Source organism: Panicum hallii, chromosome 1, assembly GCF_002211085.1.
Source record: "Panicum hallii strain FIL2 chromosome 1, PHallii_v3.1, whole genome shotgun sequence".
NCBI classification, from domain to species: Eukaryota; Viridiplantae; Streptophyta; class Magnoliopsida; order Poales; family Poaceae; genus Panicum; species Panicum hallii.
The window spans coordinates 27,932,693-27,953,307 of record NC_038042.1 but is presented as its reverse complement, the minus strand read 5'-3'; the positions used below and the strand labels follow the sequence as shown (position 1 = coordinate 27,953,307).

The window sequence follows — 20,615 nt, the reverse complement described above, 5'->3', positions numbered from 1 at the left end:
TAAAAAATATGGTCGTATATTTTTATTTCCAAAATTACCGATGCTATCTTCATTTCCGATAATATCGGATCATTTTCATTTCCGATAAAAAATATGGAAGTAAAAGTGACGGGGCCTTTCGCCGATCATTTTCGACCATTTTGCATCCCTACAGTTCACACTGTGCTGCTTGCAGAAAAAAAACAAAAACACATTTACACAGCCATCACATTTGTAAGTCAAACGAGTGTACAAAATTCACTGAACAAAATTGTAACAGAAAAGATTCCCCAATGACTTCCTTGATGACTAAACCGTTTATCATAAATATTGCAAGCGCAACATAGACCTTGAGTAATATCCCGTACAAGTTACAAACTGGGACCAGTGTTACTAATAAATAAGCTTTGGTAACAATAGTGATAATAATAATAATACAGACTACCCCTACAATCTTCTGGTAGTGTACATAGGTTAGCCTCCACAAACGGTCTCAGGCGGCGCCAAACAAGCACCTGGAGCGCAGTCACGTACTATCATGCTAACTCTCTGCCTTATTTACAGAGCCGGGGCTGGTGATGTAATTTCATTAGCGGTCAAACAGGAACTCATTGTCATCCTCTTCCACCTTGAATGGCTCCGGGTGGCGACCAGAGCAGTACAGGTTCCACATCTTGTAGTAAGCCCTTTCAAGGTTGCGCACCTGAGACCGTTTTGCACGATTGCATGTAGTACTTTGGTCAGAATTCCAGACTTGTCACCAAGGTGAAATGTTGAGGGACATTCTTTTGGAGAACTTACCCATCGGGCTGTATCAAATAATGGGCAGGACATTCGAACTTCCTTCAGCTTATTAGTCAACGCTTGAAGCTTCGCCGGATTTAGAGCAAGTTCAACTGCTCTTTCTTCATACTCCTTCATGCTAGTAGAACCAAGAAGTAAAGAAGGTAAGCCTTTGCATGGTTTGATTGCAAAATGAATTGGTACTTTGTGCATATTTACCTGCTAACAATCATCTCTTCCCCGAGCCCAGTAGCTACACAGAGGGAACCAGCTACTCTGGTTGCCATCTTCTCCAGCGGAAGAGTGATCATTGGCAAACCAGCCCACAGTATATCGGTGCCAGTTGTGTGGGCATTGCATAGGGGGCTGGTCAAAGGAAAACCACAAGGACACAGAATGCATATTAATTTTATGCTTTGAGCTCACTGAAAACAAATAGCAGGCCATAGAAACTTCGTACGTATCCAGGAAAAGGTCTGCCAGTTGACTGCGTCGTATATGCTCATTTTTCATGGCAACATCTGTGAATACGATTTGATCTGGTCTTACTCCTCTGGCAGCAGCATCTGTATAGAAGGGGTTTATTGTGGCATTGCAGATGTCAAACAAACTGCCTTCAATTGAAGTTTTGTTTACGAGGTGGAATTAACACGTGAAAAGCTTTTGTTTAGGGTACTTACGTGATCTTACTCTAGTTTCCCCAGCTGCTGGGAACCTTAAGAGCCATAATGCACTGTTGGGAACACGTTTCAGAATATTGCACCTTAAAGATGAGTAGAGAGCAGACGGTTAGTAACATCCCTTATAAAGGGTAGTCCAGTAAAAAGGAAAAAGAAAAGTAAACTCTAATTCATCATAACACCATTGGGAAATCAAAAAACAGAAACAGAAGGTAGATACATCAAACTTGCAGCACATAAGGAACATGTTAGATAGTTGATAGTTACCATGTATCAAATATTTCCGGATCCATCTTATAAAGCTGATTGAAGCATGCAAAAATAAATTTATCCTCAGGTAATCCATAATCAGATCTTTTATGTGGACATATCGGAGTGAGACAGTCTTGATTTTTCTGTTACAACAACACATTTAGAAATCATAGATCATATCAATGAAAAAGGGAAACAAGAACATGAAGCATGAAGACAAACCTGCTTGTAGTCATTGACAAAATAGCAATGAGGCAAATGGACGAGCTTTTCTGAATATATATGTGCATAGCAACTTGGAGAAACAAACTGCAGAACCGTTTATAACCACCTTCAATATAAATCTTAGGCCAATTAGCTATTAGACTAGAACCTTAGATGCTATAATACCTCATCCGTGACCAGGTAGTCTATGTATGCAGCACCCGTTGTGCCAGGGAACCCCATGTATGAAACTTGGATTGGAGCTGGTTGCAATGCAAAAATTTCATTCCTGGCTCCCTGTTCAAATTAAGTACAAGATCAGACAGTGAATAGCAATGCAAGCACCTGAAATCAGTGTAGGGCTGTGCAAAGACAAACAATATAAGAAACTGCATGCTGTGTTCAAAAATACTATGCACTGTTTGGCACTCCAGCTCTGAGATCCAGGACGGATCTGCAGTTTGTAGACTAAATTATAGTTTAAATATTTATATTTAGTCTAAACTATAAATTAAATGATTCATTTAAATGCTCTTGGCATACCTCCAGCTCCAGATCCTCGATTTCTTGGAGCTACATATACCCAGCTCCAAGAAATCTGAGCTGGAGCTCTGCCAAGCAGGGACTATACAATCACATTTCTGTCCTGAATTAAGATTTAAGAATGATCCCATATCAAGGTTTTCTAGGCAATTTGCATCAGTACCACCACTTGAGATGCATTTTTTTCATCTATACCACCAGGCTAGTCAATGGCTTGGGGTCAGGTCCTACATGTCATGGACACAGGCTGATGGTATAGATGGAAAGTGCACATTAAAGTGGTGGTATGGATGAAACTATTTCTTGAAATAAATGATTTGCACAAACCACAGTAAACAGTACAGCACAAGAAAAGCAAGCACTAGGCATCTGAAGAAACTGAAACATGTGAAACAATAACAGACAGATGTAGAAGTAACAATAATATTACTGAAAATTACCTTTGTGTAGCCATTAAGATTTATCAATATCTGTATCTTGTCTTGATTGATAAGTCTGGCAATTATATCAGAGGTCATGGCAGAGACATCAACAAAATGCTCTGCCTCAGACTGAATACGCTGCCTCCATTCAGTACCATCGTTTTGACTCAGTGCATAGCAAAAGACCTGCCGTTCGTTAGCGAGTCAGAGATAGAGAACCTTGCATGTAAAAAAAAAGGGAGGGAGAGGAGTGAAAGGAAATGAAATAACCTCGATATTGTCACGATCATGCATTCCAAATACTGATCCCATGAGATGGGAGAGGGGATGATTTCCGAAATCACTACTCACATATCTGTAATATGGGAAGCCCAGTTATTTTGCTGTTATACAATCATGCATATCCGAAATCACTACTCATTCCAAATATGAATATGTTTAATAAACCTCTCCAATTCAATGCACAAGATTTTTTTTTTGCACATACCCCACCCTGAGTCGGCAGTGTTTACCCTCCGCTTTTACAGGAACAGGTGGTGGATGCACAAAAGGCGGCATCCCAAAACGAGAAGCAATCAAGGAACAATGAGCTGCATACTTACGGCTGCCAAGAAAAAGGGTGATATTAAGAAGAAGAAAAAAAGGGAGAGAATATATTTCAACTAAAAGAGCAATGTGTTAGACAAGACAAAAGAACAGAATGTTATACAACGATACCTTATTTCCAACGCAAGCATTGGATCGATAGGATAAGCAATTGCATGGAAAGGTTGCACACTTGGTAATACTGACATCTGTAAGAAGCAAAGACAAAAAAAAAAGTTAGACAAGAACGGGTTACCACATTTTCAAAAATGGAATTTCATTCGATTTTACGAAAAGGATAACCTTTATTTGCCTTCTTATAATTTCTTCAACGTCACGGAACATCGTGTCCCTGTTTTCCCAGTCACAGACACACTGCAGTGATCCAAAAGAAAATATTACAGATTAGTGATCCCTCTTAAAAGGTCCATTGTTTAAAATCGCTGGCCCAAAACTTTGGGATCATAAAGGCAAGAAAGCTGCGATGAAATCCAATATAGAAAAACATTAAGTTCATCCCAATGCAAGATTTTTAGATCATATGAAGTTTACAAGTGAAAAACTGATGTAACATATTTGCTCATTAGGGACAAAAAAAATTTACAAGTGATTTTTTTGGCCTATGAATTTGCACATCGGAGACAAAAAAAATATGAATATGTTGTAACATATTTTCATATTTTTTTCCTTGAAGTTCCAGGTTTAGTCTTATTTGAATTTTTTTTTCCCACAAATGCACTAATGGGTACAGAGAAGTTGCAAGTAACCTGTAAGGTATGAAGAAGATTGCAGGTTGCCTCAGGAAAATCAGGACGCAGCTGTAGAGCCTGTTTGTAGCTAATTATAGCTGTCTCTACATGCCCACTGCAGAAAGGTCGCATTTAACAATATTTATACTACAGAAAACAAAAAATAATGCCAGAAACTGAATGCATAATACTACATAGGTTTGAGATCTGTAGAGTACCTATCCTTGTAAGCTGAGGCCAAGTTGGCATGGGCTTCTGCCATGTTTGGTCTGATGCGTGCAGCCTGAATATAATCCTGAATTGCTTCATTAACTCTACCAATCTCCTTGAATGTATTCCCTCTATTAACTAGTGCATCAGCTGCTGTAGGATCTATACGAAGTACTTCAGTGTAACATGTGATAGCATCAGCATAGTTTCCCTGGTGCATATACAAAAAAATGGAATCAGGGATACAAACAGCAGGAATGGGTGTGGATGTTCAAGAAACTATTCAATTTGAACATATAAGAACAGAAAAGTTTGTGTTCTCCAAGTAGAAATATGATTAAGCATGATGAACGAAGAAACCCACCTGTTGCTTGTATATCACAGCCAAGTTGTTAAGTGGGGAAGATAATCCAGATGTCACAGATATAGCTGCTTTGTAAAATGAAGCAGCAGCACTTATCAGGTTCCTGCAGTGTATTTTTGTCATGGTGGGCACATTAGCATCTTTTGTAGTCATGGAAAATGTTATTTCCTTTTATATTAAAAGATATGCAAGAATAAGAATCTCACCACTCCATATATATGTTTCCTAAGTTTGTCAGGGCTTGCGGGTGGTTTGCTTGCAATGCAAGGCATGACTGCATAAATCGAACTAGATCACAATCAGAGCTACATGAAGAAAACAAGTAAAAGTAATAGCAGGGAAACATACTCTGTAGCAGTTGATTGCTTCTTCCACTCGTCCAGCATCTTTAAGTGCATTGCCCTACAAAGACAAAAGGTGTCAGCTAACCTTTAGTTTATACATACAGTACTGTTGCAAAATGGGGAGGACCAATGACTAACCATGTTGTTATACGCTTCGACAAACTGTGGATCGCAGACTATAGCTTGATTGTAATAACGAATTGCCATATCAAGCTGGCCTTGCTCATAGTAAATAGTAGCAAGATTACCTGCACGAAAATGTTTCCCCTACCTTTGTATTACGAGGTATACTAAGGCTCTACTTTGAAGGTAAAGAAAGGACCATTCTCTTGTAAGCTTGTTCGCATCTCACCCGAGATGAGTATCTAAATGAATGAACTCAAAGGGTAATCTTTAATTAGTATTTATTTTTATTTTTGTGGCAAAAGTTCAGAATCTTTTTTGAAAAATGATAAGATACCCAGATACAGAAAAAGAAGAAAACCAGGGTTTCACAAAATACTAGTATAAGAACTATATCTCACCGTAAGCCATAGCATAGTCAGGGCGTGCCTGCAGTGCACGTTGATAACACATAATGGCATCTTGAGGCATTCCCAAAGCCTGGACAACCAAGAAAATATAAGATCTAGTTTTCCTCCTAGACCAAAGTTGTCCCTGCATTCTCTTGCAGGATTTTCTATCACAACATATAAGCTTACCTTATAAACATTCCCTTGGTTAAGATATGCATCTGCAAAGGATGGCTTAAGTTTAACAGCTTCCTGCAATTTTAAGTAAAGACAGCAACATAACCCATCAGCTTGACAAGTGGGATGCTCAAAAAAAGGAAAGGCTTCCATTCAACTCGATATCATATTATGCAGACACTATAGGACAATTTGGATGTTAATCAAATGAGAGAATGATACGAGCACTATATGAGAATTTGGGAGCATATAGGTAATAAGTTAATAAAGATACACTAAGCATGTAAACACAGCCGTATCGATCAAGTTTAAATTCCATTAGTACAATGAGAAAGCAACTATTTTCTGTATATTTGGAAGACACCAAAGAGAAGGTCCATGACCATGAAGATAAATACAAATAAAAAAACAAAGGAGAATCTCTACAATAAAGCATGACAATAAAAAACAACATAATAACAAATTAACACGAAAAAATTGGCAAAACATTTGCTACATACCAACATTGTTCCAGTACAGATGCATGAAGCAACTTCCATCTTTGCTAGATTGCATGTAAAAAAACTTATCTAGAATCTTCGGAAGCACCACAAAAAAAAAATCAATTGAGGACCTAGGGTACCTCAAAAAAGTATGAAATCAAGCATGATTAATATCAACTAGTGCTGTGGTCAAACACAGCTCTATCATTTACCTTGTAATACATTAAAGCTTTGTCTAGGTCTCCTGCCTCCATAAACAGACCAGCAAGGTTTGACCATGCAATTGCAAAGTGAGGATCTATGCGTAACGCCTCAATGTAACAACTATATGCCTGTAATTACAATCAACATGTCAAAACTCATTACCCAAAAGATATTAGTCTACACCAGGGGAATTAAGTGCTCAAGCGAACAAATTGGTAGAATATTGGATGTTCAGCATCATCCTCATGGCAATGTAAAAGATGATCTCAAAGCACAATTTGAACAGGTAGATTTCACAAATGCAGCTAAATTGACTAAACCATCACAAAACAAAAGATTTAAGACCATTTTACAAAAAGAAGAGAAGGTTTAACCGGTGTTAGTTGTATAGCAGAATTACAAGTTTAAAGTCATTTATCAAAGAACTGCATATCTAGTTGCCCTTTACGACAGAAATACATATTTTGCGAACTCCGACCCCAGTCTGAAGGATTGATCTATAACACAGAAAACAGGCCATGTCAATTAACTTGAAACTCTGTAGATTATTGATCTGTGCCAGTGCAAGTGGGCTGCGGATATTTGCCCCTGGACATAGGTAACTGAGTTTGTAAAATCTGTAGTTTGGTGATAGTTTGGTGAAATTATATGGCTCTGTGAAATCTACTTCAGAATGCAACTAGCCAGTCAACCAGAAATTGTGGAACCAGTGGAACAGATAAGAGGATATGCATGCACAGCAAATGATAAAAAACAACATAATACAGAAGAACAAGTCAATGAATGGAAACAATGGGGAGAACTTGTTGCAAAGCAGAATTTGATGAGTACAAAAACAGTGACAGGTACAAAAGCCAAAAATGATTAAGTTGCTCACATCTTGAATGAAACCTTGAGCTTTCATCAGATTTCCAAGATTGCTGTGTGCATCAACCTAAGTCAGCACAAAATGGCATCAGTTCACAAACAATTAGACATACTAACAATTTCACATGAGCGCATGTACATACCAATCTAGGGTTTATGGCAAGTGCTTGTCTACAGCATTGAGCTGCTTCATTCAATCTCCCCTTCCGTGTATACGCACTAGCAAGATTTGACCACGCATCACAGAAGTTTGGTCGCAGCTAAAAGGTCCGCAGAAAGAAAATAAATGAGGGCAGTTTATTTATAACAGTGAAAAGTCCATGACACTAAGCACTAGCAGAAAATTACAAACATGAACCCACATGGTAAATAAAACAAGCATGTGAAAATAGCATGTCCAGTCAAGTGAAGATATATGCCCCCCCCCCAACCCAAAAAGAACATATAACATCGCAGGTTAGTGGATTTAACTCAAAAGACTGCTTGAACATTTATTAACATATCTTGTGCGATACTTTAATGCTTATACCTCTACCCAAGCATCATTACGTTCACATAAGCACCAGATGCTAGAAAGTCACACGGAAACTAATGTCTAGGCTGTCTAGAAGGCAAACTGAACAGCAGTAAGATAGTAACATAAAAACAAGGAAAATATAAATAAGACTACAGTCAAACCTGAATGGCAGTAAGATAGTAACGAATCGCGAGATCAATATCGCCTTTCTCCTACACAGAGAATGCATTGATCTCAGAATTGGCAATAAAGGCTTTTAAAAAAAAAGATTCATGTACAGAGTACATAGGCAATAATGATGTTTGTTAAATTATCATTAAACTACCTTCCAAGCATTCGCCATATTGCCATAGCATTCAGCAAAGTGTGGATCTATGGCAAGAGCCTCCTCATTTTTTGCAATGCACATGTCATAATTACGAATCTGCAACAGAAGGAATTCAAGCATGTAAGAAAATGTATGGTACAAAAAGCTAACACCCATGCTCGGAAGAACATGAAATGAATTAGTCACCTGATAATAGATAGCTCCAAGGAGGAGGAGGTTATCAGTTCGACGTGGGTTCTTCTCGTAAACAACATTGCCATGCTCTAAGGCCTCTCTGTACTTCCCTGACCTGTAGTTCTGATGAGCAAGTGCCAAATGCCGCTCTTCGTCAACAGCTGCACCATTTGAGTAACCAATAAAAACTTTCATTAGGCTTTACCATCAACATGCATATACACATAGTGAAAATGACACTATGAGCAGGCTTGAAATGATATTTTTTTCATATGAACAAAACAAAATAATTAACGTTCACATTTCCCTCCCACTAAGTTCCAAACCAAGAACATCAATTATCAATCCATTTGATACATATTTTATTTCAAATAAAAGAACTACTACTAGCACAATATAGCACTACATACTGGACCTAAATGCAATTTCAAGGATCAGACCATAATTTATGGAATCCATGAGAAGTCAGTTCCCATGACTTAAATGTGAAGCAAGCATGAGCTTTGCACAAAAACATGCACCACCGAAGTCACTCTTTCAAACATTTGAGCTCTAAAGTATACCAATTGGCATTTGGCAACCAATATAGCAACTCAGACAAGGACACTTTTTATTCCCAAGCAAGCTTGGGTGAGCTTCAGTTGAAAAATTCAAAAGAGTGAAATTCACAATGCTAGCACTGGTAAGTACTACTCCCTCCATTTCAAATTTCAAATTATTGGTTGTTTTGGCATTTTTAGGTGCATAATTTTGCTATGCACTTAGATATAGTGATATACACTATGTCTAGATACATGGCAAAAACTATGCATCTAGAAATGCCAAAACGACCTATAATTTGGAATGGAGGGAGTAGCTAACAGTACTGCACTCATTCAGCCCATGCTACAGGCAAAGATGATACTTCATTGGTTTCTTGTTAATATATGCTAACCCTAACATAAGCCAAAAGTAACTTGTAAATGCCACAAATGTGTGCAGTTCTCCTTCATAAATATTTTTTTTTTGCTGAATTTTATCAGGACAGCAATTAATTGTTCAGAGATCAACACCCAGTTGCCAATATCATCAATCTCCTCATAAAACCCTGGAGATGAAAATACTGGTTCTTTTGACAGATTATAATGGCAAAATAGCCTCAACAGTTGATCCTCCCGCACAAAGTAATCAAATTCTTTTGATTGCATTTTCTCAGATTTACACAAGCAACAGATACAGTTTTGATACAATTATGTTTCTGAAAGCAAAAAGCATGACATCAGTTTCCCAGAAAGCTATGCTGCTCATGCAAGCCACCTCCAAAATTGCAATATCTAAAGATAGACCAACGCTAAAGGTGTGATCTACACAGCCCTATACAGAATATAGACCATCAGAAACTAAGATAGCCTATACTAATCTTCTAGAACCTTTTGTGGCCACTTCTCCCAGTAGAAAGTCGAAACAGTCGCACGATCGTCTCCAAGTTGCAATTCTTAATTCAAACCGACCGGAAAATATATATATTCTTCCACTTACTAAAAAAGAGGAATAAGACAACACCATCGAATCTCCGCAGAAGCACCAACCAAGTAGTATGCATTTCCAAATCTAATATTCCAAACAATGGACCGAGAAGGGGGGGAATTGGTAGATCTCAGAACCCAAAGCTCGAATCCCCCCAAACACGGACGGCCACGACACAATCTAAGGGGAGGAGAAAAACGCTTGCAGCTAGAGTCACCTCCTGCGAGCTGGCCGGGCTTGGGCTTGGGCTCGGGCTGAGCCGCCCTGTCGTCGAGCGGCGCGGGCGGCAGCAGGAACGTGGCGGGCGACGGGGCATTCCTCGCAGGCTCTTCCAGGTCCGCGCGGCCCACGAACCCTAGCCAGTCCCCGCCGCCGCCGCCGAGCACCGCTGGCTGCGGCGCGTGGTGGCGCGCGTCGCCGCCGGCGACGGCGCCGCCGTGCTGCTGCTGCTGCAGCGAGAGCATCTCCGCCCCCGCGGCGGGTAAGGAGAAGCCTCCCTGGGGCGGGCGCCGGCCTGAGGGCCCAGATCGCCGGGCGGATCGACACCTCGCCGCGCGAGAGGTGGGGAGAAGGGAGCCCGAGGCTTGGAGGCTTCGAGAGAGAGGGGAGGTGGGGGACCGTATGTGGGGGGGCCTCGGAACTTCGGAGACGCAGGATGCTGCGGGAGGAGAGAGGTGGGTGCCTTCGGCGAATTTTATATGAGGAGCGAGACTGCGATGGCACAGTAAAAAAAAGGGGTGGCGGAAGGGGAGCAGTCAATTTCGACAGATTTCATTTACAATCGGCGTGGCATGCAGCCGAGATTTCTCAGCCTATTTTTCACCAAGGCTTCGTGGATTTATATGATTGGTTACGTCTTTTCTGGTATTTTTAGTATTTCTACTCCTCATGCCATCTTGGGAAGGTGAGCTTCTCAAAGCTTTCTTCAAAAGAGTTTTTAGTGTTAAGTACAATTAGGTAGAGCCCCTTACCAAAGGAAAGCATATGAATTAGGGTCCGTTTACATCAAGTGACTAAAAGCAGTAGCTAAAATTTTAGTCACCCCTATTTGGATCAAGTAACTGATCAAGTGATTAAAGTTCCAAACAAAATGACTAAAATAAAGGGCAGACCCTCTCAACTTCTCGTTTTAGCTCCTTTTAGCTACACTTTGGGAACTAATGAGATTAAAACGTTTTTAGCCGCTTTTAGTCACTTTGTTTGGAACTTTAGTCCCTAAAATGACTAAACTTTAATCAGTTTGTTTTAATCGGTGGGAACCAAACAAGATCTTATAATGGATTCTGTCGGAGGAAATCTCCAGCCGGGTGGCGGAATGCACCCGCCTAATCCTAGTTTAGGAAGAGTTTGGGGGAGACCTAGGAGCGCTTGATCGATTTGCGGAATGAACACGGGAAGGACACGAGGATTTAGAGTGGTTCAGGCCGCCGGAGCGTAATACCCTACGTCCACTTTTGAGTTGTATTGCTTGAGTGTGCTTGCGGACAGCTCGTGAGTCTAGACCTTGTGTAAGCCTGAGGAGGAACCTTTGTTCTTGTTCTAACGAGTGCACTCTCCCTTTTATAGACTAAGGGGAGTGCTTACACTGTGCGGGGTCCCGACAGGTGGGCCCGGCCATCAGGAGCCTGTAACATGAGAGATATGTGATCTTCTTCTCCAGCTCCTTCCTGTAGTCCTCACAATCCAGAAGTTGATGTGCGTATCTACAGCCAAGATATGGCCGTGTACCGCCTTGCCGTCACAGTGACTGCTGTCAGTGTTACCCAACAGTGGAAGCTGTGCTTCCACTGTTGGGTCAGGACCCTCTGACAGGCGAAGGAGCAGCGCTGACCTGCCGCACCGTCGTCTCCGCGCACACTGTTGCAGCGCACGCCTCGGCTCACCTGCAGCAGGCCATCATCACCCACGCGCGGCGCCGTGATGTGACTACACGCCGTCTGCTTGAGCACAGAGCACAGTGACGCGCCGTCTTGGAAATAGGCGGGCTTACCGCGGTGTCAGTTGGGCAGACCATGCTTTGACTTGGGCACACCCGGCCCACCTATCCGCATTCAATGCAATTGTAGGGCTGGCATCCCGCGGAGGGCCTTCCGCCATGGGCACGTGGCAGGGACGGCCCTGGAGCTGCCACTTTGGCAGCACGTGGCGGCGCCGGACCCCATCCCGGAGGAAAAGTGGGGTCCGGGCCCCCGAGGCCAGTTGGAGAGACAGGCCCATAGGGGTCTGGCTCCCACACGTGGCGGCGCCGGACCCCTGAGGGGTCCGGGCCTGTGGAGGCCATCCCCGAGTACCTTATCCTCATGGGCACGTAGGGGCACCGAACCTATATGAGCTCGGGGGGGGGGAGGTCCGGAGGCCATGATCCCGGCTGTCAGGTCCGGGCCGTACGTCCCGTCTCCCAGAGGATAAGTGTGAGGTCACGGATAACCTCGTGTCCATCATGGCGGACAGTCTGCCAGGTGACTCCCTGACGGGCTACGCCCGTGGAGAGGCAAATCTCCTTGTAGTGGGCTATTACGATCTTCTAGTCGTTGAGCAGTTCCTTGGCGATGATGGAGGATAGGCAGTCGAGCATATGGTGGCGCGCGTCCACCACGATGCGCTTGGCGCACACGCCGGAGCCAGACACCATCGCGCCCTTACCTGTGAGATGACAGCGAGACGCTAAGGGTCTGGACACCCTAGCAGGAGGTATATGTACCGACAGATTCTAATCCTAATAATGATCCTGTGTAGTTCTTTGAAGTACAAGATTGCATCTTGTGAAATTCCTTTGTAGTGTATGGGGTGCGTGAATCCATGGAAACTTTGTACGAGAAATGAGATGAGTTACGATTTTAGTTGTGCCTATTTCTCTTCGAGTTCCTCTAAGATTGCAAGTCTCATACAAATCCACTTGGTTCTTTCGAATCTCTATATTTTAAGAATCTTGTGTTCCAAAGAAATCGTTCACCTTTTCTAGTATATTTATAGAATAGAATGTTTGATACTTTATGATTCGATCATATATCGAACGACTTTTTTGTGATGCATTACATACGTCATGGACAGCAAGGCCTCTATTTAAGAGGCTTACAACAATGCCGATAGGTATTGTCTGCAAGTACTTATCATGACACGTACTCATGGAAAATAGACAAATTGTTACAATTTCGCAAACTATTTAATGCATGCACTCACTCATATATGTCAGAAGCTTTATATTTGTTGCTTGTTTCGATTACTTTCACATATTTTCATTACTATTTCTAGCTTATCACACATCTTTGGGCGACGAGGCCCAGTTCATCATCTAAGCTCGCCTAACTAATCCTTGTAAACGACTTCTTCCTCCATACTCGCAGCTAAGACCTGCGTGAAGGGGGCCACCTCTTCCTCAATCTGGTCCAGCTCGGCGTCGTCATAGCCGGGCGCGAAGCCTTGGCTCATCGCCTGCAGATCGATGTTCTCATAATGAGAGAGCGCGATGGCAAAGGACCGCTGCACGCCGAGGTGCAGCACCCGCCTCGCCATTACACGAGCCCGATCCGTGATGTTGAACGACCTGGGTCGTGATCGAGCTTGCCCCCTCCTCTGAAGTCATCCCAAGGTCGTCCAAAACCAACCCAACGGCAAGTCGCGGGGTGTCATGGTCGTCGGACTCCTTGAGGAGGGTGTTTTTCGCCTCATCGAGCTCCCTCTCTAGGCGTCGGCACGCCACCACTTCCTACCCAAGCTTCTCGTCAAGGGCTGTCCAGACACGCATCAATGACGTTAAAGTGCCTATCAAAAAACTCAGAAAAGGATGGCAAAAGCAAGCGAAATCTTACCATCCACCTGGTCGCGAAGCTTGCGCTCCTCGGTATTCAAGCGGACGATCTCCGCTCGTCCAGAAGCAACCTCCACGGCGAGGTCAGCCGCCACAGCCTCAGTTTGGAGCTTTAGGTCCGCCTCGATGGCGAGCTCCTGCTGGAGGGAAGCCACCTCTGCTAGACATCTGCATGGGAGGAGGATCAAACGCGTCGTGCCTAGAAAATCCAACAAACTGAAGGGAGGAGGAGAAAGATCTTACTCGCAAGACTCCCCTGGGCGGATCGCGCCTGCTCTTCCTTCTCCTCGGACAGCTGCACGGCAGCGTCGCGCTCTTGGCCGTTTGCTTCGAGTTCGCCGTGGAGTCCCTCCACTGTACAAACCAACTGGTCCCGCTCCTCTTGCAGCAGTTCAAATGCCACAGCGTCCGTGACCGCCTTGGCTCGAGCATCAATCACCTCCTGGCAGGTGGCGATGAGCTACTCGACCAGCTCTTCGCGCTGTCATGCCTCTTCGGCACGACAGTCCCAGCCACAACTCATGAGGGACTAAGAAAAGAGAACAAGTCAGGAATGCCCGAGAGGGAGGCGAGAATCAGGGACGCCGATACGTCGTAGCTAACACGTCAGGGCGACGATGTCGCGCAGCGGGCCCAGCGCGGCGGACAAGGTGTTGGAGACGTTCCTCCACTCTGTATCCTCCATCTCGTCGCCAAAAGTGAGGATCACTACGATTGGATCTTGCGAATCCGCTTCATGGCGGGCGCCTCCCCATGCAAGCCGATCGCCACCCGCCTGAGCCATTGATGGTGGAGACCTCCTGCTGCTGTCGGCGTCAGTCGCTCCCACCAATGCCAAGGTTGTGGGCACCTCCTGTGGCACCATCCTCGCCATGGCAGCTGCTGCCGCCTCGCCATCGGCAGCTAAGGCCTCCCCCTGGACGATCGCCACGGCCTCGTGCGGTAGAGTTTCCTCTCGTGTCGGCTCTTCGTCTAGGGCCACCGCGTCCAACGTCCACAGCGGCTCCTCCCGCGCCATTTCCTCGCCCGTCCACCCCGCCGTGGATGCGTCGGCCTGCTGGGGCAGCAGCACCATTTGCGCCTCGACCTCTGGGAGTGAATTAGGCATGCCTCTTTCCAATCCCTCCTCGACGAGCGTTGGTGTTGGCAACGTTTCCTCCACAGGCGCGTCCCCCTGCGCTGGCTCCATGACCACCGTCTGTGATGCCAGTCCCGTTTGCACCGTGGCCACCTCAGCGCCCCCTACTCTCCCTCGGCGTGACGTCGGTCGCCCTCGAAGGTGCCCGCCGGAGCGCAAGGACCTTCTGCGGCGCCACCGCCAAGGGACCCGCTTGGCATCCAACGCTACAGTGAAGGCCTGAGAACAGTCGACATACAATTAGTAGAGAATCACCAAGCAAGAAAAGACAAAGTGATCCTCGACTCACAGAGATGCCACCATACGAAGGCGCTTCGGGGTCGGGCCCCCAACCCCAGCTCCGCCTCTCCGGCACACTGCCGTTTGGGACCCCCCACCTGCGCGGGAGCTCCCGACGAGGTATTGCGATCCGCACCCGTCACCTCCATGCGCGCATCCTCCCCCTGCCACGCCGGGGCGGGTGTAGGGCCCGGGGAACCTGTGCTGACGCCGACAGTTGCGAGGATGACCCCTCGTCATCGTGTGCCAGCTCATCCCAGGGGATGTCATCCTCCTCCTCCTCATCGACGTCGTCATCATCATCCTCCTCCGCTTCCTCATCCGATCCCTGCCAGCGCTTCCCGCGCTGCAGCTTTGCATGCTCCTGTGCTTCCTTCTTCGCCTTCTCCGCGTCTTTTTTCTTCTTGCATGCCGCCTCATCGGTAGCACGGTTTGCCGCTCGCACGACCTCATCCTCCGGCAACGGCATGCGTGAGTCGCAGAAGGGGGTGAACAGTCCCTACAATCACCGACTCACGAAGCCGAAAGTAAGATCGAGAAAGGTGCAAGACATGAAAAGGAGGTTGGGAAGTACTCACCAGATCGATGAAGCCGGTGCCAGGCCGCATCGCCGGATGCCCCTCGAACAGGAACACTGCATCGGGCTCATTCAGCGCCTCCCAGATGCGCTGCTCAATCACCAAATCGTGGAGCAAACCCTGAGCAAGTGTCGTGCCCTCAAGCCGCACGCCAGCGCCATCCCGTACAGCGGAAGCGCACGCGCCATCAGCGGTGCCACCCTCCTCCAGTGGTAAGCTCCGATGACACCGGCGCCGCAGAGGCTATGGCCCTTCAGGTATGCTATGGCACCCAAGAGCGGGGCGAGCCTCTTCTTCTTCTTCTCCTTGTCCATGGGCCCCCCATGCCCACACCAGCCAAGCCGCCACGATCGTGCAGCCGGTGAAGAGTGGAAGGGGGGCGGTGTCGTGATTCTTGATGTAGAACCACCGTGAATGCCACCCTTTATTGGATTTCATGGTGATGATGGCCATGTACTTGTGGACCCGAGGTCTGCGAAGGTGGATTCCAGCGCAGCCTATCAAGGCCGTTGACCCATCCTTCTTCTTGACCAAGGAGATGGCAAAGAAATACCTCCAGAGCTTGAAGTGGGGTTCGATCCCCAGGTATCCCTAGAACAATGTGATGAAAGTCGCGATTTGCTAGATCCCGTTCCAGTTGCGGCTCGATCTGGTAGTGGTGAAGGAGCCCCCAGAAGAAGGGATGAGGGGGCACCCTAAGCCCATGCTCGTGGAAGTGAGCGAAGGAGACGACGTAACCGTCGCGCGGCGTCGTCACCTCCTCACGGCCGTAAGAGCCACTCCCTTGCAGCAAACCGTGGGCAGAGAAGCCCGCGCTTAATAAGCCCCCCCCCCCCCGACGCACCAGACCCGCATCCAAGCGGTACCATGACGCCATTGCTGGGCGGCGGTAAGGGCTCGAGAGCTCTCACGCCATTCGGAAAGGAACCGAATGCATCTCATATGTGCGCCAGGATCAAGTTCCACACATATGATAGACGATACAAGTGTATAGTCGAAATAATATAATAACAAAACAGAGTATCATAGTACTTTATTACATGACTGAAAGTCTTAATCTTAAGCGCATAAATAAACATTTATAACTAGCAGCGGACTTCAACTTCACAGGCAAATGACTGAGAGACATACGCCTATAACTCCTCAAAATCTTTAGGGAATTCCGGACAATTATCTTGTTCTGAGCAGCATTGATTTTAATAAAGCAAGTGTGAGTACACTTATGGTTGGTACTTAGAAAGTGGAGTAAATTAAATGATATGCAAGGCCAAAATTAAGGAAAAGCTGACATGGTTTGACTGCGGTAAGCATTTTTAGGTGATCAAGTTTTATTTAGCAAGCATTAACTAGATGTAAGTATATGCCAACCCTTAAATAAATAAAAGAGATAAGATAATAACAATAAATAAATAATATCAATTTAGATCATCTTTAAGTTCAATTATCATGTGAGGGTCCAAGCCGCTCTTAACCATGAGCACGACTGATATATTAGTTTTCACTCTGCAGAGGTTGTACACTTTACCCACAACTCGGGTTTCCCTTAATGCCCAGATTTGCAAGGCCCTTAAACACTTCCGAGGTGAGCGGTAGAGATTCACTATGAGGCCTTTACAAAGATTTCCTAACTTATAACAATCCGCTAAGGTTTCAAGTCAAAGCGGTCATACCCCCCTAATGAGGAAGTGTCTTAGCCAAGGACCACATATCATAAAGCCTCAAGAGGATCGAGCTATACCCTGACGATGCAACCCCTCTTTCCCTTCCAGTAAGATTATCATAAGCTAAAGTTTCTAATTAATTAGCCAAAACCAGAGCCATGTAGTATTGTGGTTGCACTATTTTCCTAGGTGGTTCTCCATATTCTAATTAATGCAATGATCTTAATTATCACCATAAAGGTATTCCAGAACATGAATAAAACCAGTGTAGTGTGATTTCAGGTTATCCAACCAAAGTCTAAGTAAAAGCAACTAGCATAGCTACAACATAAATATAACAACTCAGGTTTAATCAAGGAAATTCAAAGAAACTAGGCACATCCTTAGTTTGGGATCCATCATATTATAGACACATGCATACATATAAAGTAATAGTGTGTATTTAGAAAGTTATTAGGACCGGAATATGATCAAGAACCACTTGCCTTCATCAAATTACTGCTGCTGCTCAGGAACGTATTTAAAGCCTTGCGCTTGCGGACCCTCGAACTACGCACGGTCTATCGTAACACACAAGTACATACAAACAAATACGTACAATAAATAAGAAACAGTACACCAAACAATATAAACAGAGCAAAACAACATTATAAAGCTACTGTATACGTTGCAAGGAGGGGAACCCGTTTAAGGGGTTGGGACGAGGCTCCGGGGGCCAAGGAAGGCGGACGACGGCGAGGCGCGGCACGGCAGCGACGGCGAGCAAGCTTCACGGTGGGAAGGCGGGGAAAAAGGGGAAAACTGGCTGGCGATGCTCCTTACCCCAAGGCGGAACTCCGGTGGTGGCTTGCGGCAACAGAGGAGTGGTGAGGCGGCGACGGTGACGGCGTCCGAGGTGCATCGGCGAAGGTAGCAGCGCGGCTAGGGTTCACGAGTCAAGGTGGCAGCTGCGGGATTTGCGGGGCTAAGAGCGCGGGGCGGCAGCTTTATAGGGTGGCCGAGGGAGCCTCGACGTGCGGGCCCGGGGCAGCGCGCGAGCGGAGGCCGTGCCGTGCCGTGACCGGACTCGGGCTCGAGCCCGAGTCTAGCTCAAGGTCGGGGACGACCCTGACAGACGGGCTCCGCCTATCCGCGAGAGAGAGAAGGGAAGAAGAGAGGGGTGTCGGGTGGGCTGACTGGGCCAGGGGAGGAGGCGAGCAGGCTAGGCCAGCTGGGCCGCACGGGGAGGAAAGGGAGGAAAGAAGAAAGGCTAGCTAGGCTTGGGCCGTGTGGAAGAAAAAGAGAGAGGGGAAAGAGAAAGAGAGAGTGGGCCGGGCCAAAAGAGAAAAAGAGGGAGAAAAAGAATTGCATTCAAATGTATTTGAATTTGAATGTGAAATTTAAATTTAAATGGAAGACAAACAATAAAACAATGCAATGCAGTATGAAATGCACAAGATCTATATTTTCTTATATTTCTTTTTATGGTTAAGTAAGTTACTATTAATTCATAGTAAATGCTCTAAAATCAAAATAATTGAATAAAAACCTTATGGATCCTGTAAAGAATCTAGCAAAATTTATTTAGGTTCCTAATTTGAAAATTAGGGTGTTACAGCGATGACGGAGGGGCCAAGAGCCCCACTTATAGGCACGGGGATTGAAGGCGAACCTCTGCCTCGACACTCGCAACCGCCGTAATGACCGCGTTCGCCACGTCGCGTCGCCCCGTCCCATTGGGAGGTGCGCACGCCACGCCCGAGCCAGATCCCTCGAGGAATGCGCCCGGTGGAAAAGGGGCCAAAAGCCCACGTAGGTAAGAAGGGATACAGGCTGAAAACGCCCCGATGACCCATTAAGGTACGAGGGTTCGAAGGTTGGCCCGCTGATGGGTTCACAACCGCCCCAGGGCACCACCAGAGTGATGGGCGGAGACGGATGGGCCCACTAGCGGCCCGCACCCGGGCGCGCACGCGCCATGGGCATCACGACCCGCATCCAAGTCTTGACTAGAGCATGGTCCATGGATTTTCTTCGAAGAAAGGCAACGGGCCGTCGGTACCAGTCGAATGGACCTGATAACTATACGTATTGGCCGTCGAGAATCTGGAGTCGGTCACCAGCTGATCTATACCGGATCCCCGCGAACGGGAACTAAGGGCCCACTCAGATCAACCCATTATCAGCTCACCGAGCACCACGTTTTGACCAACGAGGAAAAATGTTGCACGGCTCAGCCCTTCCGCCTCATCGAAAGAGACGCTTGAAGGGAAGCGACTGCAAGACGAGACGGCCTCCCGACCGGACTCCCGCTAACACGCGTGAGCTTGGGGGTCGAACTTGCAAGGAGACCAAATGCGTGGTCGCATACGAAGCGGAGGCGAGAGCCAAAAGAGAGAAAGTCCTCTCCGCCTTTCGGGTCCCTCCCGTATAGAGAGACCCCTAGGATAGCGCCCGACCCTTCTAAGCGCTCAGGGGCTGCCATGGGGCGTCGGGATCAAGTTCCATAAAGACCCTCCATTTATTCCCAATTACCAAGGGGATACGATTACATGGTGCGCTCTAGGTGCATAACAAAAGATATAACCTCGATTTACCAAAATGACCTACATTTTGGATGGAACGGGTGGCTGGCCGTGGGCCATGTAGAAGTACAAACAACTTAAGTGTTACCACGCAGGGTAGTGCCGAGAGTTGCCTAAGGTCTGCTTTAGCAGGGGCTGGGGATGGAACGAATGACTATGGTGCAGTCCATCCCCTAACAGCGAGGCTGTCTCAGAAGCCGGAGCGGTACACGGCCGTTGACGCGTACGTCTCGTGCCCCCTCGACGTACGCCTCTGCCACCGCGAGGTGACCCCGGCAACGGCCGCGGGAAGGATGAGAAAGAGGGAAGCCAGGTGAGGCCATACGGCACCAAGCGGAACCGGCGTTCTCACGCAAAATCAAGGCAGGGGCAGCAAGGCTTGCCTCCGGCTCCCTACAGGAAGGAAGTAGGGAGACACGGGCGAGCCGCCACCTACCCAACGATTTCACGAACAGCAACAAATCCGCCTCCACCCTCACGAGGAACCAACACCTGAACCAAGGCAACCGCCTCACGATGGCGAAGCCGAGGATCTGGACGCTCGAGTTCTCCTTCTTCACGCTCTTCCACTCACAGTCAATCCACTAACAGCAACCGATGAAGGACCGGGATCCAGCTCGAACAAGCCGACCCTGGGCTCTAGGAGGCCTAGCTCTACCATGCATTGTTGGAGGTTTTGCCGGTTGGACTTGGAGAAACAACCAG

General features: G+C 46.4%; 1 protein-coding gene across 1 annotated transcript; it reads right to left on the bottom strand.

Annotated features, from left to right (window-relative positions):
* Window positions 1-253: 253 nt before the first annotated feature.
* LOC112886365 (probable UDP-N-acetylglucosamine--peptide N-acetylglucosaminyltransferase SEC) lies at window positions 254-10,553 on the bottom strand. The gene is made up of 28 exons (XM_025952257.1): window positions 10,100-10,553; window positions 8,389-8,537; window positions 8,200-8,298; window positions 8,036-8,086; window positions 7,501-7,617; window positions 7,368-7,424; window positions 6,499-6,618; window positions 5,817-5,879; window positions 5,640-5,718; window positions 5,254-5,363; window positions 5,120-5,173; window positions 4,978-5,045; window positions 4,772-4,874; window positions 4,416-4,618; window positions 4,216-4,312; window positions 3,752-3,823; window positions 3,581-3,657; window positions 3,351-3,467; window positions 3,134-3,218; window positions 2,882-3,049; window positions 2,085-2,195; window positions 1,917-2,003; window positions 1,710-1,837; window positions 1,443-1,525; window positions 1,223-1,328; window positions 982-1,128; window positions 781-901; window positions 254-682 (listed from the first exon to the last, which is right to left on the bottom strand). Exons 1-28 carry the CDS (start codon window positions 10,344-10,346, stop codon window positions 569-571), a joined length of 3,033 nt encoding a protein of 1,010 aa, XP_025808042.1. The 5' UTR covers window positions 10,347-10,553; the 3' UTR covers window positions 254-568.
* Window positions 10,554-20,615: the final 10,062 nt, after the last annotated feature.